Source organism: Dama dama, chromosome 10, assembly GCF_033118175.1.
Source record: "Dama dama isolate Ldn47 chromosome 10, ASM3311817v1, whole genome shotgun sequence".
Classification (NCBI taxonomy): Eukaryota; Metazoa; Chordata; class Mammalia; order Artiodactyla; family Cervidae; genus Dama; species Dama dama.
This window is the reverse complement of record NC_083690.1, coordinates 20,979,681-21,001,878: the sequence shown is the minus strand read 5'-3', so window position 1 is coordinate 21,001,878 and position 22,198 is coordinate 20,979,681. Positions and strand designations below refer to the sequence as shown.

Genomic DNA, 22,198 nt, shown 5'->3' with positions numbered 1-22,198 from the left:
TCTTCTAAAGGTGGCCTGGCAATGTACTAAAATGGGGAAAAAATGTATTCCTTCATTTTTTAAATTAATTAATTTTTATTTTTGGCTGTGCTGGGTCTTTTTTGCTCCAAGCAGGGGCTACTCTCTAGTCGTGGTGCATGGGCTTCTCACTGCAGTGAGTTCCCTTGTTGCAGAGCACGGGCGTAGTACTTGTGGTGCTCGGGCTTAGTTGCCCTGCAGCATGTGGGATCTTCCCGGATCAGGGATTGAGCTCCTGTCCCCTGCTTTGGCAGGCAGATGCTTAACCACTGGGCCACCAGGAGAAGTCCCTATATTCCTTTATTTTGATCCAGCAATCCTATATCTAGAAATGTACTGTACAGAAATACAAACATAGGGACTTCTCTGGTGGCCCAGTGGTTAAGAATCGAACCTGCCTTCCAATGTAAGGGACCGATTGGGGAACTAAGATCCTATATGCAACAGGGCAACTAAGCCTGCACATCACAACTAGAGAAAGCCTACGCACCACAAGGAAGAGTGCATGTGCTATAACAAAGACCCAGAGAATACAAAAAAAAAAAGAAAGCAATACAAACATAAGTGTACACACTTGTGTACGAGGGGTATTGTGATTGTACAAAACTGAATTCAACCCAAATGTCTGTCTGTGGAGACTGGTTAATACACTTTGACTATATTCATTTAAAATGTTAAATAGCCCTGTGGTGAGAATTCTGGACTCTTACCCAGTCTAACGTCACTTTTTTATAAATATTATATAAATCATAAATACACCCCATTTTACTGCCCCAAATGAAATTTATAGACAATATAAACTCCTCAATCTCAAGAGTATATATATAAAAAAAAGAGTATATCAAACTATGCAAAATATACATTGCCTTTACATTAACAAATGGCTAGATTCTCAGTTAACTACAAACAGATTCCCAGGAGACATTCAAGGTCCTGGGTTGCAGGATCACTCCTGGTGCAGATCTGCTCTTCCATTCCAGGGTTTAGCATCCGTGCCCTCCACACATCCGGTGCCTCAGTGCCCTCCACTGTTGTGTTGCCCAAAAACACAGGTCCCCAAATATTCAAACCCTGTTGAGAACTGGGCCTTTTGAGCACTAACTGGGAAAGATGACCAAGTCACGTGATGGAGAGAACACGCTGAGTCTCAACAGCATCACAGTATGGCTCCATTTTTTGTTTGTTTTAAAAAGCTCAACTTACTGCTTTTATAATCCCAAGGTGGAATCCTTTCCTTTCCCCTTTAAACAAACACTCTGACACTCATACTGGGTAGTAATCCCCTCTCCATCTTTTCCTGCAGAGCTTGAACTTCTGCCTGACAGCCTCTACAGAATCCGTGAGACCAAAACTCCCTTCCAGGCCACAGGTCTGAGCCACAGGAGGGGGCTGGATACTGTCTGGGCTAGGCAGATTCTAGACCTCCTCTCCCCACAACAGCCCCCTCAGCCTCCCGGGCCAGCTCTTAGGAGCTCTTCCGTGGACTTGGGTTCAAAGAGGACAGCTCCCCAGCCTTGGCCTGCCTAAGCTCCACCACTGAGAGCTGCTCAGAGGAGAGGAGGTAGAGGGGCTGAGCTCATCAAGAAACTCACACAGAGGGACTTTCCTGGGGGTCCAGTGGCTAAGAATCCGTCTTGCAATGCAGGGGACATGGTTTGATCCCTGGTTGGGGAACTAAGATCCAACATGCCTCAGAACAACTAAGTACGTGAGCCATAATGAAGACCCAACGTTAAGATCCAACACAGCCAAATAAATAAATATTAAAAAAAAAAAAGAAACTCACATGCATACAAGTACACACACACACATAGCCCAGGGCTCTCTTACTGCGGCTTTCTAATCTCTGCAAAATCTAAAAACTTGGAAACTTAATAATTCACACTTAATGAAAACACCTGGGAAATACAGAAGACAGACAAAATTCAAATTTGCCACAGGCCATCCACCCAGAGCAACTGTTAACATCATCAATGCTTTGGAGATTAGTTCTTTTCCAGATCCCTTATGTGCATTTTAAAATAAAATTGGAATCACACTGCAGATATAATTTACAGCCTTTCAGGAGAGTGTTCTGCATCTTCCTTTTTTCTCCACTTTGCACAGGATCTTGGATCCAGCCTTTCCATGTCATATGTGCAGACAGGCTGGGCTGACCTCATATCCCTTCCTTGGTTGTAGGATATAATATAATTGTATAAATGTACCTTAAGGTAGGTCTTCCCTTGTGGCTCAGCTGGTAAAGAATTCGCCTGCAATGCAGGAGACCTTAAGGTATTTCTCAGACCTCAGTTGATGGCTATTCGGATTCTCTCCAATGATCTCTAGTATAAACAGTGCTGAAGAGAACATTCCCTTATCTATATCTCTGTGCACTTGTGCAAGAGCTCAGTATTTCATGGGAATGTAATTGTGAGATCACATTTAAAATTTAGAAGTTTGGAGTTCTCTTCCAAAAAGACTCTCCTAGGTTACACTCCAAGAAGCGGAGAACAAACCACTCAAATTTTTTGACACAAACATTACATCATGAATTTACAAGTTAGCTGTAACAGCTCCATAGTAATCCACCGCATGGGTTTATCATTATTGACTTAACCTGTGGTTCTCTGCAGTGAGACTTTGAGCTTGTCACTGATTTTTCCCTCTTATACATAACCCTGCAGCAGACATGTTTACAAGAAAAGCAGTTTCTGGATTTCGGTAATTTAAAAATGTGCCACAGTCTCCCTCTAGTATTCCAGCCGCTGTGAATGGCAGGAACGGCCTTCTGATCCCCGCACCTGCCAAGAGCCTGCAGAGTTCTGTACAGGTGCCCTGTCCTCTGCCCGAGACACACGATTTTCCAAATGTATTTCTCAAAACCGATGACTAAGACATGCCCTAAGCCACCTAAGACAGGGCCCCTCAATCAACGAGGATTATCAACAGAAGTTACGTGCTGGCTGGGAGCTGTGGCATGAACCAAAAAAAAAAGTCAAAGAAAAAAGTATTTCAGAATTAGAGGGCATGATATGTCACAAGGTCAAAATTACCTTTAAAAAAAAAAAAAAAATCCAGAAAAGAATCAAGCCACACCTTACTGGCAACAGGTATGTTTAATGTAACTGACTTTTTTTTAAGCACGATATAAAAAGTCCGATACTAAGACTCAGTTCCCTGAGTTCTGGTTCCGGCCCACTGCGGACCCACTGGGGGAACTTTCATCTCCTCATTTACAAAAGACAGGGAAGAATGTTTTGACTACTAGTGGTCAACTTCTTTCCTGTTCCCACCCCGGGGACAGACATGTTCCCACTAGAAACAGTGTCTCACTGAGCCCGAAGTGCTCTTTACAGGTGAACAAACTCAGCTGAGCTGAAATCACTGGTCCTGTTTATTCCCATCATGTTGGGAAAAACAGGTGGTAACTGTGGCCTGGGAAGCGAGTGCTCTCAGACACTGTGAGTGGAAGCAGGCATCGCCACCTTTGAGGGCCATCTGCTTATGCTAGATGGCCGGCCAGTAATAATGAACCTTCTTCACTAACTTCTGAACCACCCGTTCTGATCACCTACCACGTGTGCCCGGCTGGCCCAAAGATGGTTGGTGCTCATACTACTATGTAACAGGCAAACACTGCAAACAATCGGCTCCTTCACAGTGGGATGATTATGTACACTTGGCATAATCCGATGCAGCGTTAAAAAGAGGATGGCACTGATATGGGCAATCTCTAAAAGCTACTGTTTGGGTGGAAAAAGACAAAGTGCCGAATAAAGCAGGCAGTATGATACCACTTACTGGTGGATGAAGCCACTAATCCATACCATAGCTTTCTTAGACTCACAGAGATCAGCCTTGTGGTTGCCTAGAGGGAGGAGGGGAAGAAAAGGATGGAATGGGACTTTGGGGTTGGCAGATGCAAAGTATTACATTTAGAATGGATGAACGACAAGGTCCTACTGTATAGCACAGGGAATTATATCCAATCTTCCGGGATAAACCATAACAGAAAAGAATATATATAAAAAAGAATGTATATACGTATATAACTGAGTCACTTTACAGCACTGATTGGCACAACATTGTAAATCAACTATACTCAATAAAATATATATGTGTGTGTATGTGTGTGTATATATATATGTATATATATGGGCTTCCCTCATAGCTCAGTCAATAAAGAATCTGCCTGCAATGAAGGAGACCCGGGTTCGATTCCTGGGTCAGGAAGATGCCCTGGAGAAGAAAATGGCAACCCACTCCAGTATTCTTGCCTGGAGGATCCCATGGACAGAGGAGCCTGGCGGGCTATAGTCCATGGGGTCGCAAGAGTTGGACACGACTACACCACCATCATTTGTATATATACATATATGAAAAAATACCATCAGATTTCTAAGGATGTGTGTGTCTGTAGATATATGCCTAAATGTACATTTACATATAAATGTATTTTCAAAGGTCTGAAAATTTTACAGCACAGGGAATATGGCCAATATTTATAATGACTTTAAATGGAGCATAATCTACAAAAATACTGACTCACATGTTGTACACCTGAAATACAATATTGTAAATAAACAATACTTTAATAAAATGTTTAAAATAAAAAATAAAATACATTTAAGAGGTCTGAAAAATCATTTACACTAAGCTCAACCATGGTTGTCTCTAGGAATAGAAGAGGAATAAGAGGTTGAACAAGGTGAATTCAGCTTCATCTATATTGTTTGCATTTTTTTACCATGCGGATGTCTTCAGGCATTGCAGGTGTAAGTCATCGTTAAGAAACCAAGATCACTGGATTAGATGATCTTAAGGTCCTAACAGCTCTAACATTCTCTAGTTGCAAAGATCCTAAAACTCAGTTGAGTGGACTAATTACTCTTCTATAAAACAGAGGCCTAGGAGTTTTCATAAAGAGGGAAACATAATCCTGGAAAGAGAACAAAATGACTTTGGTTCCTCAAAGCCGGTGAGCACAAAGTAAAAATAAATAAATACAAATATAATGATAAGAAAAAACTTCCCGCTGTGTGGGTAATGTGTTTGTACAAGCGATGCTATCAGCTATTGCTGCTAGGGGATTTTTTTGTTTTTGTTTTTAGCATTTACTGACTGTGCCAGATCTTGGTTGTGGCACTCAGAATCTTTAAGTTGTGGCTTTCTAACTCTTAGATGTGGCAGGTGGGATCTAGTTCCCTGCCCAGGGATCTAACCTGGGCCCCCTGCATTGGGAGCACAGAGTCTTAGCCACTGGACTACGAGGGAAGTCCCTATTGCTGCTGGGTTGCTTTTCTTTTTTTTTTTTTTTAATTTTTTATTAACTCCACGCCCTCCCCACTACAGTAGCACAAGCAGTTTCGCGTCCGGTCGCTAACTCTGGGTTGCTTTTTTAAAAAAGATTTATTTAAGTTTTTGGGCTGCGCTGGGTCTTCGCTGTGCTCGGCTTTTCTCTAGTTGCGGTGAGCGGGGGCTACTCTCCAATGTGGATGTGCAGACTTTTCACTGCGCTGGCTTCTCCTGTCAGGGCACACAGGCTCGGGAGTTGCGGTTCACAAGCTTAGTCGCTCCTCCGCAGGTGGGATCCTCCCGGACCAGGGACTGAACTCATGTCCCTTGCATTAGTGGGCAGATTCCTAATCACTGGAACACCAGGGAAGGCCCCTTTTTAAAAACATTGATGAATATTTTATTCTTACCCTATGACCCACTTATTTAACTCCCAGATATTACAAAAAAAACCCGAAAACATTTGTTCACTCAAACGTATGTGTTGGACTGGCCAAAAACTTTGTTCGGGTTAAAACCCAAACTTTTTGGCCAATCAAATATGATTTGTTTTCTTATCATTGAGTTTTGAGAGTTTTTCTATATATTCTGAATATAAGTCCCTTTATCAGATATATGACTAAAAAATATTTTCTCTCCATTTATGGCTTGTATTCTCATTCTCCTAATAGTGTTTTTTTTTTTCAAAGAGCAGAAGTTTAAAATTTTGAAGTCCAACTTGTATCAATTTGTTCCTCTACAGATCTTGCTTTTCAGGTCATCCAAGAAATCTTTGCCTTACCCATGTTCACATAGGTTTTTCTCTATCTTTATTTTTAAATTTTATTTTACTGAAGTATAGATGAAACTGTAAAGAAGTTGACTTACAATGTGTGTTAATTTCTGCTGTACAGTTAAGTGATTCAGTCATACACACATATATTCATTTTCATATTCTTTTCCATTGTGATTTAGTACAGGATATTGAACAGAGCTCCCTGTGTGAAGCTTTGTTCTTGAAACATCTGTTACATTCACTAAGTGTTAGTCCGTCAGTCATGTCTGACTGTATGCGGCCCCATGGACTGTAGCCCACCAGGCTCCTCTGTCCATGGGATTCTCCAGGCAAGAATACTGGAGTGGGTAACCATTTCCTTCTCTAGCAGATCTTCCTGACCCAGGGATCAAACCCAAGTCTCCTATACTGTAAGGCAGATTCTTTACCATCTGAGCCGTCAGAGTGAGCACTAAGAGAATGTTATAAAATGTTTTTTCCCCATCATCACTTCTGTAGACTTTAAAAATAATAGCCCTAAGTCAGCCTTACTTGCCCCTCCTGACCAACAGTAAAAACACTTAAACCACAGCCAAGGGCAAATAAAAGAAGCGGGAAGACGTGGGGATGCACAGTCATGCTCCGGGATGGGAAGAGGCCTCTGTGCTGTGTGGCTGCCCCACTCTGGGCCACACGCGTTTAGAGGTTTCGTGCAATTTCCATGGAACCCAGCACTGACTATAAGAGCAAAGACCTGGAAACTGCCTCAGGGTCCTACAAAAGAAAATACTTAAAGAAAGCGTGGCATATCTACACAATGGGCTGCCATGGGGCCACTAGAAAAATAATGGACTGGAGCCACATTTACTGATGTGGAAAAATATGCATCATTTCTTGTTTGCTGAGGAAAACCTTTTATTAGAAAGCATACACGGCATAATCCTGTTATTGTAAGAAAATGTCCCTGTTTATTTAGTTGTGTCTGTATATTGAAATACACACTAAGACCTTAATAGTAACTGTATCTGAACTTTCACTGTTTTCTGTAAGGAACATACATTACTTTTATAAGTAACCAAACAAATAAGTATAAAAGAAACAAAGTTAAAAATCCTCAAGGAGTCTTTGTTGAAAACAGTAGTTTCAGTTCATCTCCCCTGACCAGTAGGATTCAGAGAGGACAGGATGAGACGGGTGGGAACAATAACCAGCAAAGTTATTTGCAAAGTTATTTGTAAAACACTCCCTACGATTATGAAATGCCCTCTTCTCCTGGAAATCTTTCCTCAGACAGTATCCTGGCTGGCACCTCATGGCAACCTTGCCAAAGACAGACAGGCGGGTAAGTTAGTTTTCTGATCCACTGATGAGGTACCCGAGGCTCAGAGAAGACGGAACTCACTCACCTACAGACCTGCAGCAACCATGAAATGGCAAACCCAGGACTCAAATCCAAGCCTGTCAGGCCCCAGTCGCAAGAAGGTGGACTAAACATAGAGTTATCATATGCCAACCATTCCATTCCCAAGTACCTACTTGACAGAAATGAACACATGCCCACACAAAGACCTGGGTAGCATTATTCGTAACAGCCAAAAGGGAGAAAAACCAAAACGTCCATCAGCTGACAAATGGATAAACAAAATTGGTATATCACTCGTCGATAAAAAGGAATGCAGTACTAACACACACTTCAACATGGATGAGCCTTGGAAACACTATGCCGGGACTTCCCTAGTGGCCCAGTGGGTAAGACTCCATGCTTCCAATGCAGAAGGCGTGAGTTTGATCCCTGGTCTGGGAACTAAGATCCCACATGCCATGGAGTACAGCCAATAAATTAATTAATTAACAGATTAAAAAAAAACACCAACAATAACACTATGCTAAGAGAAAGAAGCCAGACACAAAAAGCCACCTATCACATAATTCTATTTACATGAACTGTCCGGAAGAGGCAAATCTATGGAGACTGAAAATACACTAGTGGATACTAGGGTCTGTGTGGAATAAGGATATGGGGGGGCAGGTGATGGTTAAGAAGTATGGGGTTTCTTTCAGGGTAATGAAAATGAGCTAAAATTGGTTGTGGTGATGTGGATGCATAATTTTAGAAATATACTGAAAGCTACTGAATTGAACATTTTAAATCGGTAAATTGGATGGTATGTGAATTATATTTCAATAAAGCTGCTAAAAAATCACAAAATAAAGTTAAAGAAGGGGGACTCCCCCCGCCACCCCCCCCCCCACTAATGAATATCTAGCATATTTCCATAAAGGGTCATGTGCTTCAAAAAGATGAGTCCCTCCAGCCAGTTTTGACTCTCCTCAGCCTCTTCCCATTTTCTAGACTCCAGGTCACCGATTGCCAGAGGCAATCTCTTTTTGCTTCCACCACCCAGCAGGCCCTTGTTTTCCTGGAAGTCCAAATCTTTGTGGACCCAGGACACACCTAAGCTTCCCTTTCCAATTCTGTATTCCCAGAGCAGTGGGCAGAGCGCCAAAATGGTCACCAGCTCTTTGTATGCACAGAGCTTCCTGCGGTCAGTGGCCAAAAGCTGCCAGGCGAGGCCCTTGCAGGGCTCAGATGAGCAGGGACACCTCTCTTCCCAGTGAGTCATCAGACATTCATCTGTCTCCTTCTGGGGTGATTGATGTACTTTGACCAAGCTGCCAGAGCCACCCTGGGTGGGTCGAAAGTATCAGTTTAATCAGCAAAGTCTACAAGAAGGGCGTGGGAAGCAAGAGTGCCCATGTATCATGGGAGCACCAATGCCAGTGCAACCTCTTTGAAGGGCAATGGCCAGTGCTCAGCCAAGCTCAAACCCACAAATGTTTTTCTCCAGCCATTCTTCCTCTGGGGATTTACCCAGCAGGTGCAACCTGTATAGGCACCAGGACACACACACATAAGAGACACAAATAAGAGATGCTTACAGAAGCACCATTTGTGGTAGCAAAAGCTTAGAAATGAGCTTCACACCTACCCATGAGGGACTGGCTAAATATATGACAGTGCTTGCAGATAATGTCAAGATAGTCAACCATTAGAAAACTAAAACAAAATAAGCAAGACAACATACTGTACTCATGAAGGACACCAAGCAATTAAGATCTCAGAATCTCAGGTTTACTATATGTCAAAACATCAATCATAGGACTGCTGCACAGATTCAATGAGTTGATATGAGGAACCACATACAGAGCAGGCCTGTCCAACCCATAGAGCCGGTTATGTAAGTTCTAGCTGATGTCAGCTCGTATGTGCCAATGTGGAAGACGGCACAGGAGTGCAAAACAGGTAAAATAACACATCTGCGAAAAAGACAAGGAAGAGATTCACATACGTACATACGCTTATGTCATAAGAATATTTCTGGAAGGACATTCCCCAGGGAGAGAGGGTCAGAGGTGGGAGGATTGCTTTTCACTGTTTATCATTTGTGCAAGTTGAATTCTTTCTACAGAGAGGTATATTATTTACATATTACAAATAAATGTATTTCAAAGTTTGCTCAGATATATGTATAGGAGATTTATTATAACCCTGTAATAGGAAAAAAGGGAAAAAAACCCAAGTGTCCCTCAAGAGCAAGGGCTTCCCTGGTGGCTCAGACGGCAATGCGGAAGACCTGGGTTCGATCCCTGGGTTGGGAAGATCCCCTGGAGGAGGGAACAGCTACCTACTCAAGTGCTCAGGTCTGGAGAATTCCATGGACAGAGGAGTCTGGCAGGCTACAGTCCATGGGGTTGCAAAGAGCCGGACATGACTGAGTGATAGACTGGCTAAATAAACCCCTGTACATCAAGTGATGGAATCCAACTTAATTCACTTAAATTAAAAAAAAAGGTGATCCCTATATTTTGATAGGAACAATCTCTAAGATATTCTCAGACAAGGAAAACAATTCTTTTAAATACAAATTTCCACTTCATTAAAAAATTGAAAACATACTATATGCTACATATATTAATGCTAAAAAATGCAGATATTGTGAAACAGAAGCAGAAAAGGAATAATCCCATCCAAAGACAATCTCTGTTGGCATCTTGATGTACTTTCTTTCTTTTTTTCTCTTTTACAAACTTTATTAGAGTAATTGAAGGGAAGTTAGAAAAAAGCCCAAGTCTCTTCCAAATCAAAATGTCACATATAAATGATTTTGAATTATTGGTAAAATATTTGGAATGTATTTTAGAGCAAATGTTTTATATTATATGAGTAAATCTGATTAGTAAAAGAGGGTCAGAGTTATGAAAAAAAAATTGAATGAGAACTATGAATAACAAACATAAACATTCAACAAAACAAGATTACAAAAACAAGTCTATATGCAAGTACCTGTGAGAGCACATATATTACCAAATGCATATATACATAAACATACATCTATGCATGTGAAAAACAGCATATATATACATACTGTGAGCAAAAATTGGAAGAAAAAATATGTCCATGTAAAAGTACTTATATAATATCGTACACAGAGACTTGATGTACTTTCTTTTAGGGTTTTGCTTTGTCTGTGTGTGTGTATTTACAGAGCTATAATCATACTCTATACCCTGTTCTTTAAAATTAACTCCAGAATGGAAGCACTTTCCCACGTTATGACAGCATCCACTATAAACATCCTTTTGTTGGCTGTCAGATATTCTACCCAGGGGAGGGCCCCCTGAGCGAGTCTGCTACCATCCCCCTGGGGATTCAGGCCACATTCCCTGGCCTTGACAGTGACAGACTCAACAGTTCACAATACACGCCTGGTACCTGCCAGGGTGGCGCCACCTTGGAGGAACGCCAGGTGGTCATTTTGATTAAACAACCCAAGTTGCCATGTCGACAGTAAATGAAAAACCATGTTCGGTTTATTGAGTGCCAGGGAGAGGGAGGTTTGGAAAACTGAGTTGCTGCCTCCCTGTGAAGTCACCACTGGCAACAAGAACGCCATAGAGCCTGCCTTCTATCACCTAGGAGAGTGGGTAGCCGAGAGCTACATCTTGTCCTTAAATGGCCCTTCCGCCGAGAACAGGGATGGGAAGTGAAACGGGACACAGGCCCTCACCTTGCGGTCAGGGACTGACTCATAAACAGAACGACATTCAAGAATGACAGATGGACAGAAAGGTCTGCTATGAGCCCCAGAGAATGTGGAGGAGATAGCCAGGGTAGGATGTCAAGGGAGCCAAACCAGGAGCTCCGTCATTTTAACAGACCCAGATGTCAGCTGAAAGAGGTTTCAGGCAGAGGTGAGAAAAGCAATGCCCATTGCAGGAGTGAGGAAAGGTGCAGGGTTCCTGGAGGTCATGAGCTCCCATCCTCAGTGAGCGTTTTGACTTGCAGAATCTCTGAGTTTTGTGCTCACTCAGTTGTGTCCAACTCTTTGTGACCCTTTGGACTGTAGCCCGTCAGGCTCCTCTGTTCATGGGATTTTTCAGGTAAGAATACTGGAGTGGATTGCCATTTCCTCCTCCAGAAGATTTTCCTGACCCAGGCAGGGATCAAACCTGAGTCTCCTGCACTGTGGGCAAATGTTTTACTGCTGAACCTTTGGGAAAGCCCATGAGTTTTAAGGGCAGCCAATTATTGATGTTTCTTTGGGGGAGGAGCAGTTACTGGCTGTGTTGCTCTCTTTATTTTTCTTCTTCTAAAAACATCCTTTTGGGTACACAAGTAATACATACATGTAGTTTTATAAGTTTCAAATGTTTTAAAATGTATACAATGTAGGGACTTCCCTGGTGGTCCAGTGGTTAAGAAGAATCCTTAACCAGTGGTTAAGAAATAGGTTAGATCGTTGGTCGGGAAAGATGCCACATGCCGTGGGGCAACTAAACCCATACACCATAACTACCGAGGCTGTGCTCCAGGGCCCAGGAGCCGCAACTACTGAAGCCCACGTGCCTTACAGCCTGTTCTGTGCAACAAGAGGAGCCACCGCAAGAAGCCCATGCACCACAGAGTAGCTCCTGCTGATCGCAACTAGAGAAAGCCTGGGTATCGCAGTGAAGACCCAGAGCAGCTAAAAATAAATAAAAAAAAAATTTAAAGTAGCATCTGTTTAAAAGATATATATATAAAATATATATGCAATGTATTATAATAATCACAGTCCCCCTTTATATCACTCTTCCCCAGAGAGAATTACCACTGATTCTCTGTTGGATACAAATTCCTTCTCATTAGTAATTTTTAAATTTGTTTATAACATTATATAAATGTTTGCTAAGAAAATACTAATATATGTGTATCTGTTTTTTGATACAAATAGGAATCATTATATATTTCAACTTGCTTTTTTACTTCTCAGCACATAAAAATAAAAATAGCTAACATTTTGTTCTTATTACGGACCATCACTATCCCAAGAGCTTTTCATGGATTTTGGTTTCACGCCACAAAAAAAATATATCTTGTGTATATCTTGGCACCATTTCAAGTCAATTCACATAGAAACATCTTTGCTTTAATGTAAATAAAGCATTCTGCGAGGACCATGGTCTATAATTAAACAGGCCCCTCCTCAATGGAATATTTTAGCGGTTTCCAATCTTTCTCTATTACAAACAATATTGCAAAACACATATTTGAATATGTAAATGTCAACACTTGCACAAATGTTTCATTGCTTGTTCTCAACTGAGGGTGGTATCCTCTCATGTGCCCTTAGCAAATGTACGGTGGGGAACATTCTGGGTCATCATAATAAATAGGGAGGAATATAACAACGAATAGGCGGGAATCTGACATTTAGTGAGCTGGGATGAGACATGCTGAAAGTCCTACAATATAAGGGACAGTCCCACCAAATAAACAATTGTCCCCACCTGAAACTAATAGTCTATGTTTACTATAACTCTGACATATAAATACTTTTTACTTTAATAATGATTGTCAAATGGCCCACAGAGGTTTCTGTTTTACATAAATACCATCTATCTGTCCTCTGATGAGACAGCACCCACAGTAAAGTGAGTTTAGCACTCATCCATCTCCTCACTGATTCCAAATAAAGCACCTACTATGTGCATGGCGCTAGGGACGAGTGATGAACAGGCCACAGGGTCTTGCCCTCATGAAGCTCCCGTCCTAAGTCAGACCTATAGACAAACCTCCCTTTGCTGGATCACTCACCTGTGTTTCCTTTAAAGGATTCATCAGATTGTGTTTTGGGATCACACTGTCTGAGACCCTCCAGCTCATGGGCCCACAGGCAGCTGCTGCAGATGGAGCCCTTCTGAGGGGTCTGCCCCACTAGGAGGCCACCAGGATCCCGCTTCTCTGGAAGCAGCCCCCTCTTCTGTGATCCCTACCCCCACACTGTGCCCTGGGCCAGAGTTGACTGGACCAGAGACAGCGGACGCCTGACTCAGGCAGACCAAACAGGTTTTCTCGCAGCTGGGATGGAAGAGGGTAAAATCCATCTTTGCATGTGGCTCTGTCTGTAATGAAGGGACTCCTGGGGATCCATTTTCCCACCAGGTAGACTGAGGAGCAGAGAAGAATAAAGAGTAGACAAGGAGATGGAGGAAGGGGCCAGAGAGGCAGTCCTGTGGCCTTCCAGGCTCCTGGATCTGTCCTCAGAGACCAGACGTCATTTCTGCCCCTGGGTCTCAAGAAACACTTCTTGACTGTTAGAACAGACTTCCTCTTTTTCCCCTTGAGCTAGCATGAGCTGGTTTACACTTCACAAGCCCTGACCCCTCTAGGTCCCTGGCACCTGATTCCCTTGCGCATGGTGCAGGAGCTACAGGGATCAGGGTTTCCATGCAACCCCCTGACTCACGTGGACAGACCAGGGGCCAGGCTGCTCTCCCGTCTCTCCACGCAGCCCTCTGCGGGTGGACTGTGTGTTTCAGAAGCTGCCTTAGGACAGGAAGGCAGGGCAAGCCGCAACCTGACCCTTCAGGGGCCCCCCAACCTCAGAGGGGACCCACAGGCCTATTTCTGCAGCTGCCTGCCCCTGAGAGACTTAAGCTAGAACTCTGGCCTGAAAGGAAAAAGTATCCAACTGTCTGAGAACTAAAATTATTAATTTTCTAAAAACAGATTAATTCTGCAATTAGAGAAGAACGACTCCAATTTCAAATCCCAAAGTGGTTATAGGCCTTCTGCTCACAGTACGAACTGATACTTATTGTGTGTGAGGATTAAAAAAGGAAAACAGTATTGCATTTTTAACTTTTTCACCACCAGTTATTATACAAAAGTCCAATAATGTTTGCCTTTCTCCTTCATCTCTATAACCAGCTTTGCCAGGGTATGAACACAAATTCCTAATAATATAAGCACCCTAATTCCTCAATCCAGAAGAAGGATGTCCAACCCTAAGCAGAGGCTCTTTTGACCACAACCAACATAAAAAACTACATTTTACACCCTATCTCTGGACCCACATACACACACACAGGGAAAAAATAAAAATACTTAACAACCCTTATGTCATGAGAACCTTGTTATCAACAACAAATTTGGTCACTGCATATGTGTGTGTAAAGGCATGTGTACATGTCCCTAAAATATGATCACGACTGTCAGAGCTGATATTTTTTCCCCTCCCTCTCCCCTCTCCAATGTTTTCTATTCTGTTCTATTCTGGGTGTTAAAAAACTGGGCAAGGTTCCCACAACCCACACTAGTGGGCCCAGTGTAGATATTGGTGAAACACTGCTGGAAAGGAATGCAACTCGTATTGAAACAATGATTCAACAATTGAAACAAACAAACAAAAAACTTGTATTGAAATCTTCCCACTTAACAGATACTGCCTCAGATCTAGAATTTACAGCACTGGCAAGACTCTGGAAACGACCTCAGCCAGCGACCCCAACTCCCCATTCCTACGGCAGATGAGCTGGGGCTCACCTGGGGTGGAGATGGTGGCACCAGGGACCACTCACCTTGAAATGGAAGGAGCCGGCCGGGGACCCACTGGAGCCGTAGCGCTCACTTTTTGCTAGGTTGCTGTGGCAGTTATTAACCTTGAAGTTGACATTCTGGTGTGCCCCGGGGTCATCGGTGATGGAGCAGATGAAGTAACCCTCCTCATCATCGTCGCTGTCTGTATCTGAATCACCAGCCCGGGAGGCTGGGCTGCCATCCACGCCTTCCAGGCGGAAGATGAGGTCTTCCTCGGCCATGGTCCTGGGGCGCCCGTCTTACCCGAGGGCCGGGCGGCACAGCCAGAGTTACTGGGCAGATGCAGAGGTGAGGGTCCTGCGAGGGAAGCAAGAGAAACGGGGGTGCTGGGGCCCAGGGGCTGAGAGGTCGCTGGGCACCTCACCCCAAATACCACTGGCACAAAAGAAGTTGTCACCCTCAGACAGAAAACGACAGCTAGCAGGGGAGACACTTGGCAGGCAGTAGCTAGGAACATTTTAAAGGTACACACACACCCCTCCACCCAGTAATTCCACTTTGAAGCATTCAGAGCTTGGGACAGAAAATAAATGTTTCTTAAGTCACAAGGCTGATCTTTTCAGAATATAAATTACATCAAATCATCTTTCTGCCTAACACCCTGCAGCAGCTTCTCTTCACATTCTTAACAAAATCCACATGCCTTTTAAGGCTACAAGGCCTGTGTTAGGCTGGCCCCTGTCCACTTCCCCTCCGGCCTTGGCAGCTCTCCCAGCCCACGGGCTTTTTCTTTGTGTTCTGTGAATACTGGGGGCCCATTCCCACCTCAGGGCCTTGGTACTTGCTGTCCCCTGTGCCTGGAAAACCTTCCCAATCTCCCCACAGTGGGTCTTTCTCATCATTTGGATCCCAGTCCAAAAGTCACCTTTCCAGAGACATCTTTTCTGATTCAATTCAAAGAACCCCTCTCAAATGCACATCCAGTCACTCCCTAGCACGTCACCCCGTTCTGTTTTCTTCACAGAGATTTCCCCAAGCTGAAATCCTCTCATTTACTTCTTTATCATCTGTAGCCCTGGTGCCTTAAATAGTGCCTGGCACAGAGCAGGCCCTAACACACGTCCCTGGAATGGATGAGTGGGCTGAAGAAGTGTTCTCCACAGCATAATCAGTAACAGCAAAAAGAGGGAAGAGCCCACAGTGACCATCAATGGAGGCCTGTTACATAAACTACAGTTTTTCTACACCATGGAATACTATGTGACTGTTACCAAGAAAAAGGAATATAGATATACAAAGACATCCAAAGACTTTCAAGAAAGAGTCCAGCAACACTGTAAGATAAAAAAATCAACAACATTTCTATGTACTAACAATGAAAACTCAAAAATGAAATTAAGAAAATAATTTCACCTATAATAGCATCAAAAAGAATTAAAAAACTTGGCTAGGGAATTTCCTGGCAGTCCAGTGGTTAGGACTCCATGCTTCCATGGCAGGGGGTACGGTTTGTTTTGATCCCTGGTCAAGGAACTAAGATCCCAGAAGGCACTCAGCCAAAAAATTAAACCCAAAAACCTGACAAACAAAAGAAGTACAGGACTTCAACAGTGAAAAACAAAACATGTCAGAAGAAATGAAAAAGAGACTGAAGTAAGTATAAAGATATCCTGTGTTCAAAGATCAGAAAATTTAACATAGCTAAGTTTGAAATACTCCCCAAATTGATCTATAAATTCAACCCAATCACTATCAAAATTCCAGTGCCTTTATTGAATAATTTAAAAGACTGGTCTTAAAGTTCACATGGAAATTCACAGGACCCAGAATAACCAAAAGAATCTTGTAAAAGTTGCAAGAATCATACTTTCGGAATTCAAAGCTTACTACAAAGCTAAAGTAATCAAGACAGTTGGTAGCGGCAAGAGAACAGACACAGAGATCAATGGAACAGAATTTAGAGTCCGGAAATGAACATTTACAGCCAAATGATTTCTGAAAGGGGTGCTAAGACAATTCAATGGGGAAAGAATTATCTATTTATTAGGACTTTTTTCATTTTTGCTACACCATGTGGCATGTGGGATCTTAGTTTCCCAATCAGCAATGGAACCCACATCTCCTACGTTGTAAGCAGAGTCTTAACAATTGGACCATCAATCAGGGAAGTCCCAAGAATAATTTTTTCAACAAATGGTGACAGACCAAGTGAATATACACATGCAAAAGGATGAAGTTGGACTCCTTCCTTACATTATACACATTAACTCAAATGGATCAAAAGCTTAAATATAAGAGCTAAAACTCTGGGGAGAAAACACAGGAGGAAATCTTTGCAAAGCTGAGTTAGGCAAAGACTTAGGATACTAAAATTACAAGCAACAAAAGAATAGATACATTGGACATCAAAATTAAAAACGTTTGTGCTTCAAAGGACAGCACCAAGAGAGCGGAGGGACAGCTCACATATTGGAAAAAAAATTTTTGGAAATCATATGTCTGATATGGGACTATGACTCATACTATTGTTGTCGAGTCGCTAAGCCGTGTCCAACTTCTTTGCAACTCCACAAACTGTAGCCTGCCAGGCTCCTCTGTCCATGGAATTTTCCAGACAAGAATACTGGAGAAAGTTGCCATTTCCTTCTCTAGGGGATCTTCCCAACTCAGGGATCAAACCCTGTGTCTCCTGCAATGCAGATGGATTCTTTACCACTGAGCCACCGGGAAGCACCATGACTCATACTACTTAACAATAAAAAGAAAAATAACCCAAATAAAAATGGGCAAAGGATTTGAATACACATTTCTCTAAAGAAAATACACATGGCCAATAAACACATGAAAAGAGGCTCAACATTATTCACCGTTGAAAGTGAAAGTGAAAGTGAAGTCGCTCAGTCTTGTCCGATTCTTTGTGACCCCATGGACTGTAGCCTACCAGGCTCCTCTGTCCATGGGATTTTCCAGGCAAGGATACTGAAGTGGGTTGCCATTTCCTTCTCCAGGGCATCTTCCCGACCCAGGGATTGAACCTGGGTCTCCCGTGTTGTAGGCAGATGCTTTACTGTCTGGGCTACCAGGGAAGCCCACTGAGAAGCACAAATAAAAGTCACATGCAGTAGGATAGTCCAGTGGTTAGGCCTCCACACTTCCACTGGAGGGGGCAAGGGTTCAGTTGTTGGTCAAGGAACTGAGATCTCACAAACTGTAGGGTGCAGCCAAAAAAAATTTTTTTTTTTTTTTAATGGAAAGCGACAAGTTTTGGTGAGGATGTGGAGAAATTGGAAACCCTCATACACTGTTAATGGGGATGTAAAATGTTGTAGTCACTTTAGAAAACAGTCTGGCAATTTCTCAAAAGGTTAAAACAGAATTACCACTTGCTCCAGCAATTATGTCTGTGTGCTCAGTTGCTCATGCTCATGTATGACTCTTTGCAACTTTATGGACTATAGCTGGCCAGGCTCCTCTGTCCATGGGATTTTCCAGGCAAGAATACTGGAATGGGTTGCCATCTCCTCCTCCAGGGGATCTTCCTGACCCAGGGATCAAACTCATGTCTCCTGCACTGGCAGGAAGGTTCTTTACCACTAGCACCACCTGGGAAGCCCTCCAGCAACTATATTCCAAGGTATAATATACACAAGGGAAATGAAAACAGGTCTACAACAAAAACTTGTGACTTCTGTTTCACAGCAGTATTATACATAATAGCCAAAAGGGGGAACAACCATTAACTGATGAACAGATAAATAAAATGTGGTCTGTCTATATAACAGAACACTATTCAGCCAGGAAAAGGAATGAAGCTCTGATGATGCTAAGTGAAAGAAGAGTTCAAAAAAAGACGATAAATTGAATGATTCCATTTACAGAAAAATTCCAGAAAAGGCAAATCTATAAGAAAGTATATGAGTGGTTGCCCAAGGATGGGAGAGGGGAGAATTGGGAGGAAATGGGGAACAATCGCGAAAGGGTTTCGATTTGATGAAAATGTTCTAAAATTGATTGTGTTGGTTGCATCACTCTAAATAGATTAAAAACCATTGCACTGTACACTGTAAACAGATGAGCTGGAAGGTTTGTGAATTATATTTCAATAAAACTGAAAGTTAAAAAAAAGAAAGAAAATAAGATAGACAAGAAAAACCATTAAATTTAAAAAGCAAGTTGCAGAAGAGCAGTTACACTATGGTGACCCGATCTGTGCTAAAAGAAAAGGTACATTTGTAGCTGTGTTAAAACTTCCCTGTAGGGCCCATAAGAGCATTACCAGCACTGAGATGGGTGGTGGGATGGGGAGCTGGGGGTGGAGGAGAGTTTTTAACATTTTGTACACTTCTATACTGTTTTAACTTTTTATAAAGCTGGGTTGCTTTCAATATAAAATAATAAACAAGTGGAAGGCAGAAAAATTTTTTTAGATCAAGTCAGTAATTCCAATTATTCTTAACAGCTCTTTCCATTAGCAGGCAGGCTTATTGACCTGAGGTTTCAGCACTTTTCCTTTCTTTTTTTTTTTTTTTAAGATGCTTACTTAAATTTATTTGTATTCATTTATTTTTTTGGCTGCACCACACTGCACGTGTGATCTGTTTCCTGAAGAGGGATCAGACCTGTGCCCCCTGCCATGGAAGCACAGATTTTTAACCACTGGATCGGAGGGAAGTCCCCTTCAGCACTTTCTCAACAGTCATCACAGAAAAAAACATATTTATATTCTAACCCAGTGCATACCTACAAAATGTAAGTTAAAATGTCAGGAAACTGAACTTAGCCTCACTCTATACAATGCACTCTGCTATTTTCTATTCTTCTTGTTTTGCTTTTTTCTTTGTTTTTTACTCTTTATCCTTAATGCACCACCCACACTGATTTCTCAACTCAGTTTGAAAATCGCTGCTCTGGACGTCAACTGCCAAGTTTGTCTCTGATCCTCTGGGCAAGACAGTCACTGCCTGGATCCGATGCCAGAGCCACCTGATCCTGCTTGTCACCAAAATCATCCCCAGGCTTGTGCCCACTTCTCTCCACCCTCGGCCGCTCCCAGCCCCAAGGCCTACTCTGCCCTGGTCAGCCCTTGGCCACGGTCCCTGCTGACCAAGACAGATGGTTGCCTGGGGCTGCACCCAGCCAGGTCACTGGCCTCTGGGGCCGCACCCATGCCAGGGGAGGGGCCGGAACCACAGCTTCGGCTTCAGACCGCCGGGCAGTAAAGCCCAGCAGTTAAGAGCCCAGGCTCAGAAGCCAGGCTGCCAATGGTGCAAATTCCAGTTGTGCTGCTGGCGACCTGGACTACGTTAGTTCATCTCACTAACTCCCCCATCCGTGAGGGCAGCTGAGTGGGAAAGTGGCCGGACTGAGGTTCCACAGTAGTTCACAGGGCAATTCAGGCCAGAACCCCAGCCCTCGGCCACATCCCACCGCCGATCTGACCTTTTCGTCAGTCCTGGGAAACAAAATGAGCTGCAGACGAGCAGCTGTGACCCTGGCTGGCACAGTGCCTTGTACTCGGCCAGCACTTGATAATGGATTCCAGAACTGAGCGAGGGGGATCTGTTTTAAGGCTGTTCGGTGATCCTAAATTTGCTCTTAGGCAGCTATGGCAACGCCTGCTAACTGCGCCGCCCCCCCCCCCCCCCCCCAACAATAGCTCTTCTCTCCTTAATAACAGAACCATGGCTTTTCAGCCAAGCATGTGGCCACTCAAAACAAAGTCTACATTTCCCAGATTCCTTTGCAATTAGGGGTGTCACCAATGTTCTGGCCAAGGGTGTATAAGCAGAAGGGCTGTATGGAACTTTAGGGAAGGGTTTTTCAATTTTATTTTATTCAAGGACAGTTGATTTACAATGTTGTGTTAATTTCTGCTGTACAACAAAGTGATTCAGTTATACATAAAAATTCTTTTTCATATTCTTGTCACAGGATATTGAATATAGTTCCCTGTGCTACACAGTAAGACTTGCCTGGTGGTCCAGGGGGGGTTAAGACTGTGCATTCCCAATGCAGAGGGCCTAGGTCAGGGAACCAGATCCCATATGCCACAACCAAGACCCAGTGCAGCCAGATAAATAAATAATTTTTTTTTAATTAAGAGAAACTATTATAACATTGTTACTCGGCTTTACCCCAACACAAAATACAAAGTTAAAAATAAATAAATAAAAATTTTAAGAGAGGAAGTGAACCTTTTTGCTCTCTCTCCTTTCGGCTGGCTGGAATGCAGTTATGATGGCTGGAGCTCAAGCAGCTAAATTTATCCATGAGAAGGAAGCCATGTGTTGAGGATGGCAGAGTCATGAAACAGAGAGAGCCTGGAACAGCATAATCTTACATCATGGGGCAGCACCATTATCCTGGACTCACAATTTTCAGAGTTTGCTATCTAAACGTATGTAACATGTTATAGTTTTCTTTTTTTCCTACAAGTTGCTAATTCTATCTGGTCCAGGAGCCTCATCTCTTCCCTGTCATAAAAAGTCATATTATGTCTCTTATGGCAAACTGATGCCTGGGGAGGTCAGCCTGGGAAAAGTGTGGTCTGAGTCTGGAGTCCTAACGTGGTAGCTGCTTCCACATCTGCCCATAAAGACTGAGCCCCTGCAGGATGTTGGATTCCCGTAAACAAGCAAGGAGCACTTACTGGCCCATAACTCAGCCCCACGATGCCTGTTTCAACACCTACCCTCCTAGGAATCTCCATCAAACCTAGGCTTTGTTTGGCCCACAAAGGGCTTCTGTGTGAGCAGAGAGACTGAGACCCGGAGCAGAACCTCCGTTCCCAAGACGTCAGGATTCTCAAGAAGCTTTCCTCTGCCCTCACTCAGACATCCACATCTTTCCTTCCTAGTCCGTCACACATTCTGGGAAAATACTTCTATGGAGAGGCAGCTGAGCAGAATTCTGAGTCAGGCCTGAGTTCAAGGCTCAACTCTGCCACTTCCTAGCTGTGTGACCTTACCTCTTGGCCTCAGGTTTCTCACTATAACCTGGGATGCAGAGTTGCACTCACCCCTCTGACTTGATAGTGCTAGCACAGAGCAAGAATTAAGACTATAATTATCATCATCATTTTTATTACCATCACTAAACGGGGCTGAGTTCTGGGTCTCAGCCAGACTGGTGACCTGGATGCCTGGTTAGCAGCCAAGCCAAGCATCTTTAGGGGTCCTCAGGGAGCAGGCTATCTTAGGCTCTGACCGCCGAACCACTGTTCACTGTGTCCTGCCATAAAGGGCTTCTCTGGCAGCCACAGGGGAGGAAATGATGACTTCAATGCC

At 43.2% G+C, this 22,198-nt stretch overlaps 1 protein-coding gene across 2 annotated transcripts in view; it reads right to left on the bottom strand.

Moving 5' to 3' along the window:
* The window catches only part of EEF2K (eukaryotic elongation factor 2 kinase), a 66,702-nt gene that overhangs the window by 33,973 nt on the left and 10,531 nt on the right, over window positions 1–22,198 (bottom strand). For both annotated transcript variants that reach the window (XM_061152993.1, XM_061152994.1), the window contains exon 2: window positions 14,954–15,269. In XM_061152993.1, coding sequence (XP_061008976.1) covers window positions 14,954–15,193 — 240 coding nt within the window. In that variant the 5' untranslated portion in view covers window positions 15,194–15,269. The remainder of the gene's footprint in view (window positions 1–14,953; window positions 15,270–22,198) is intronic.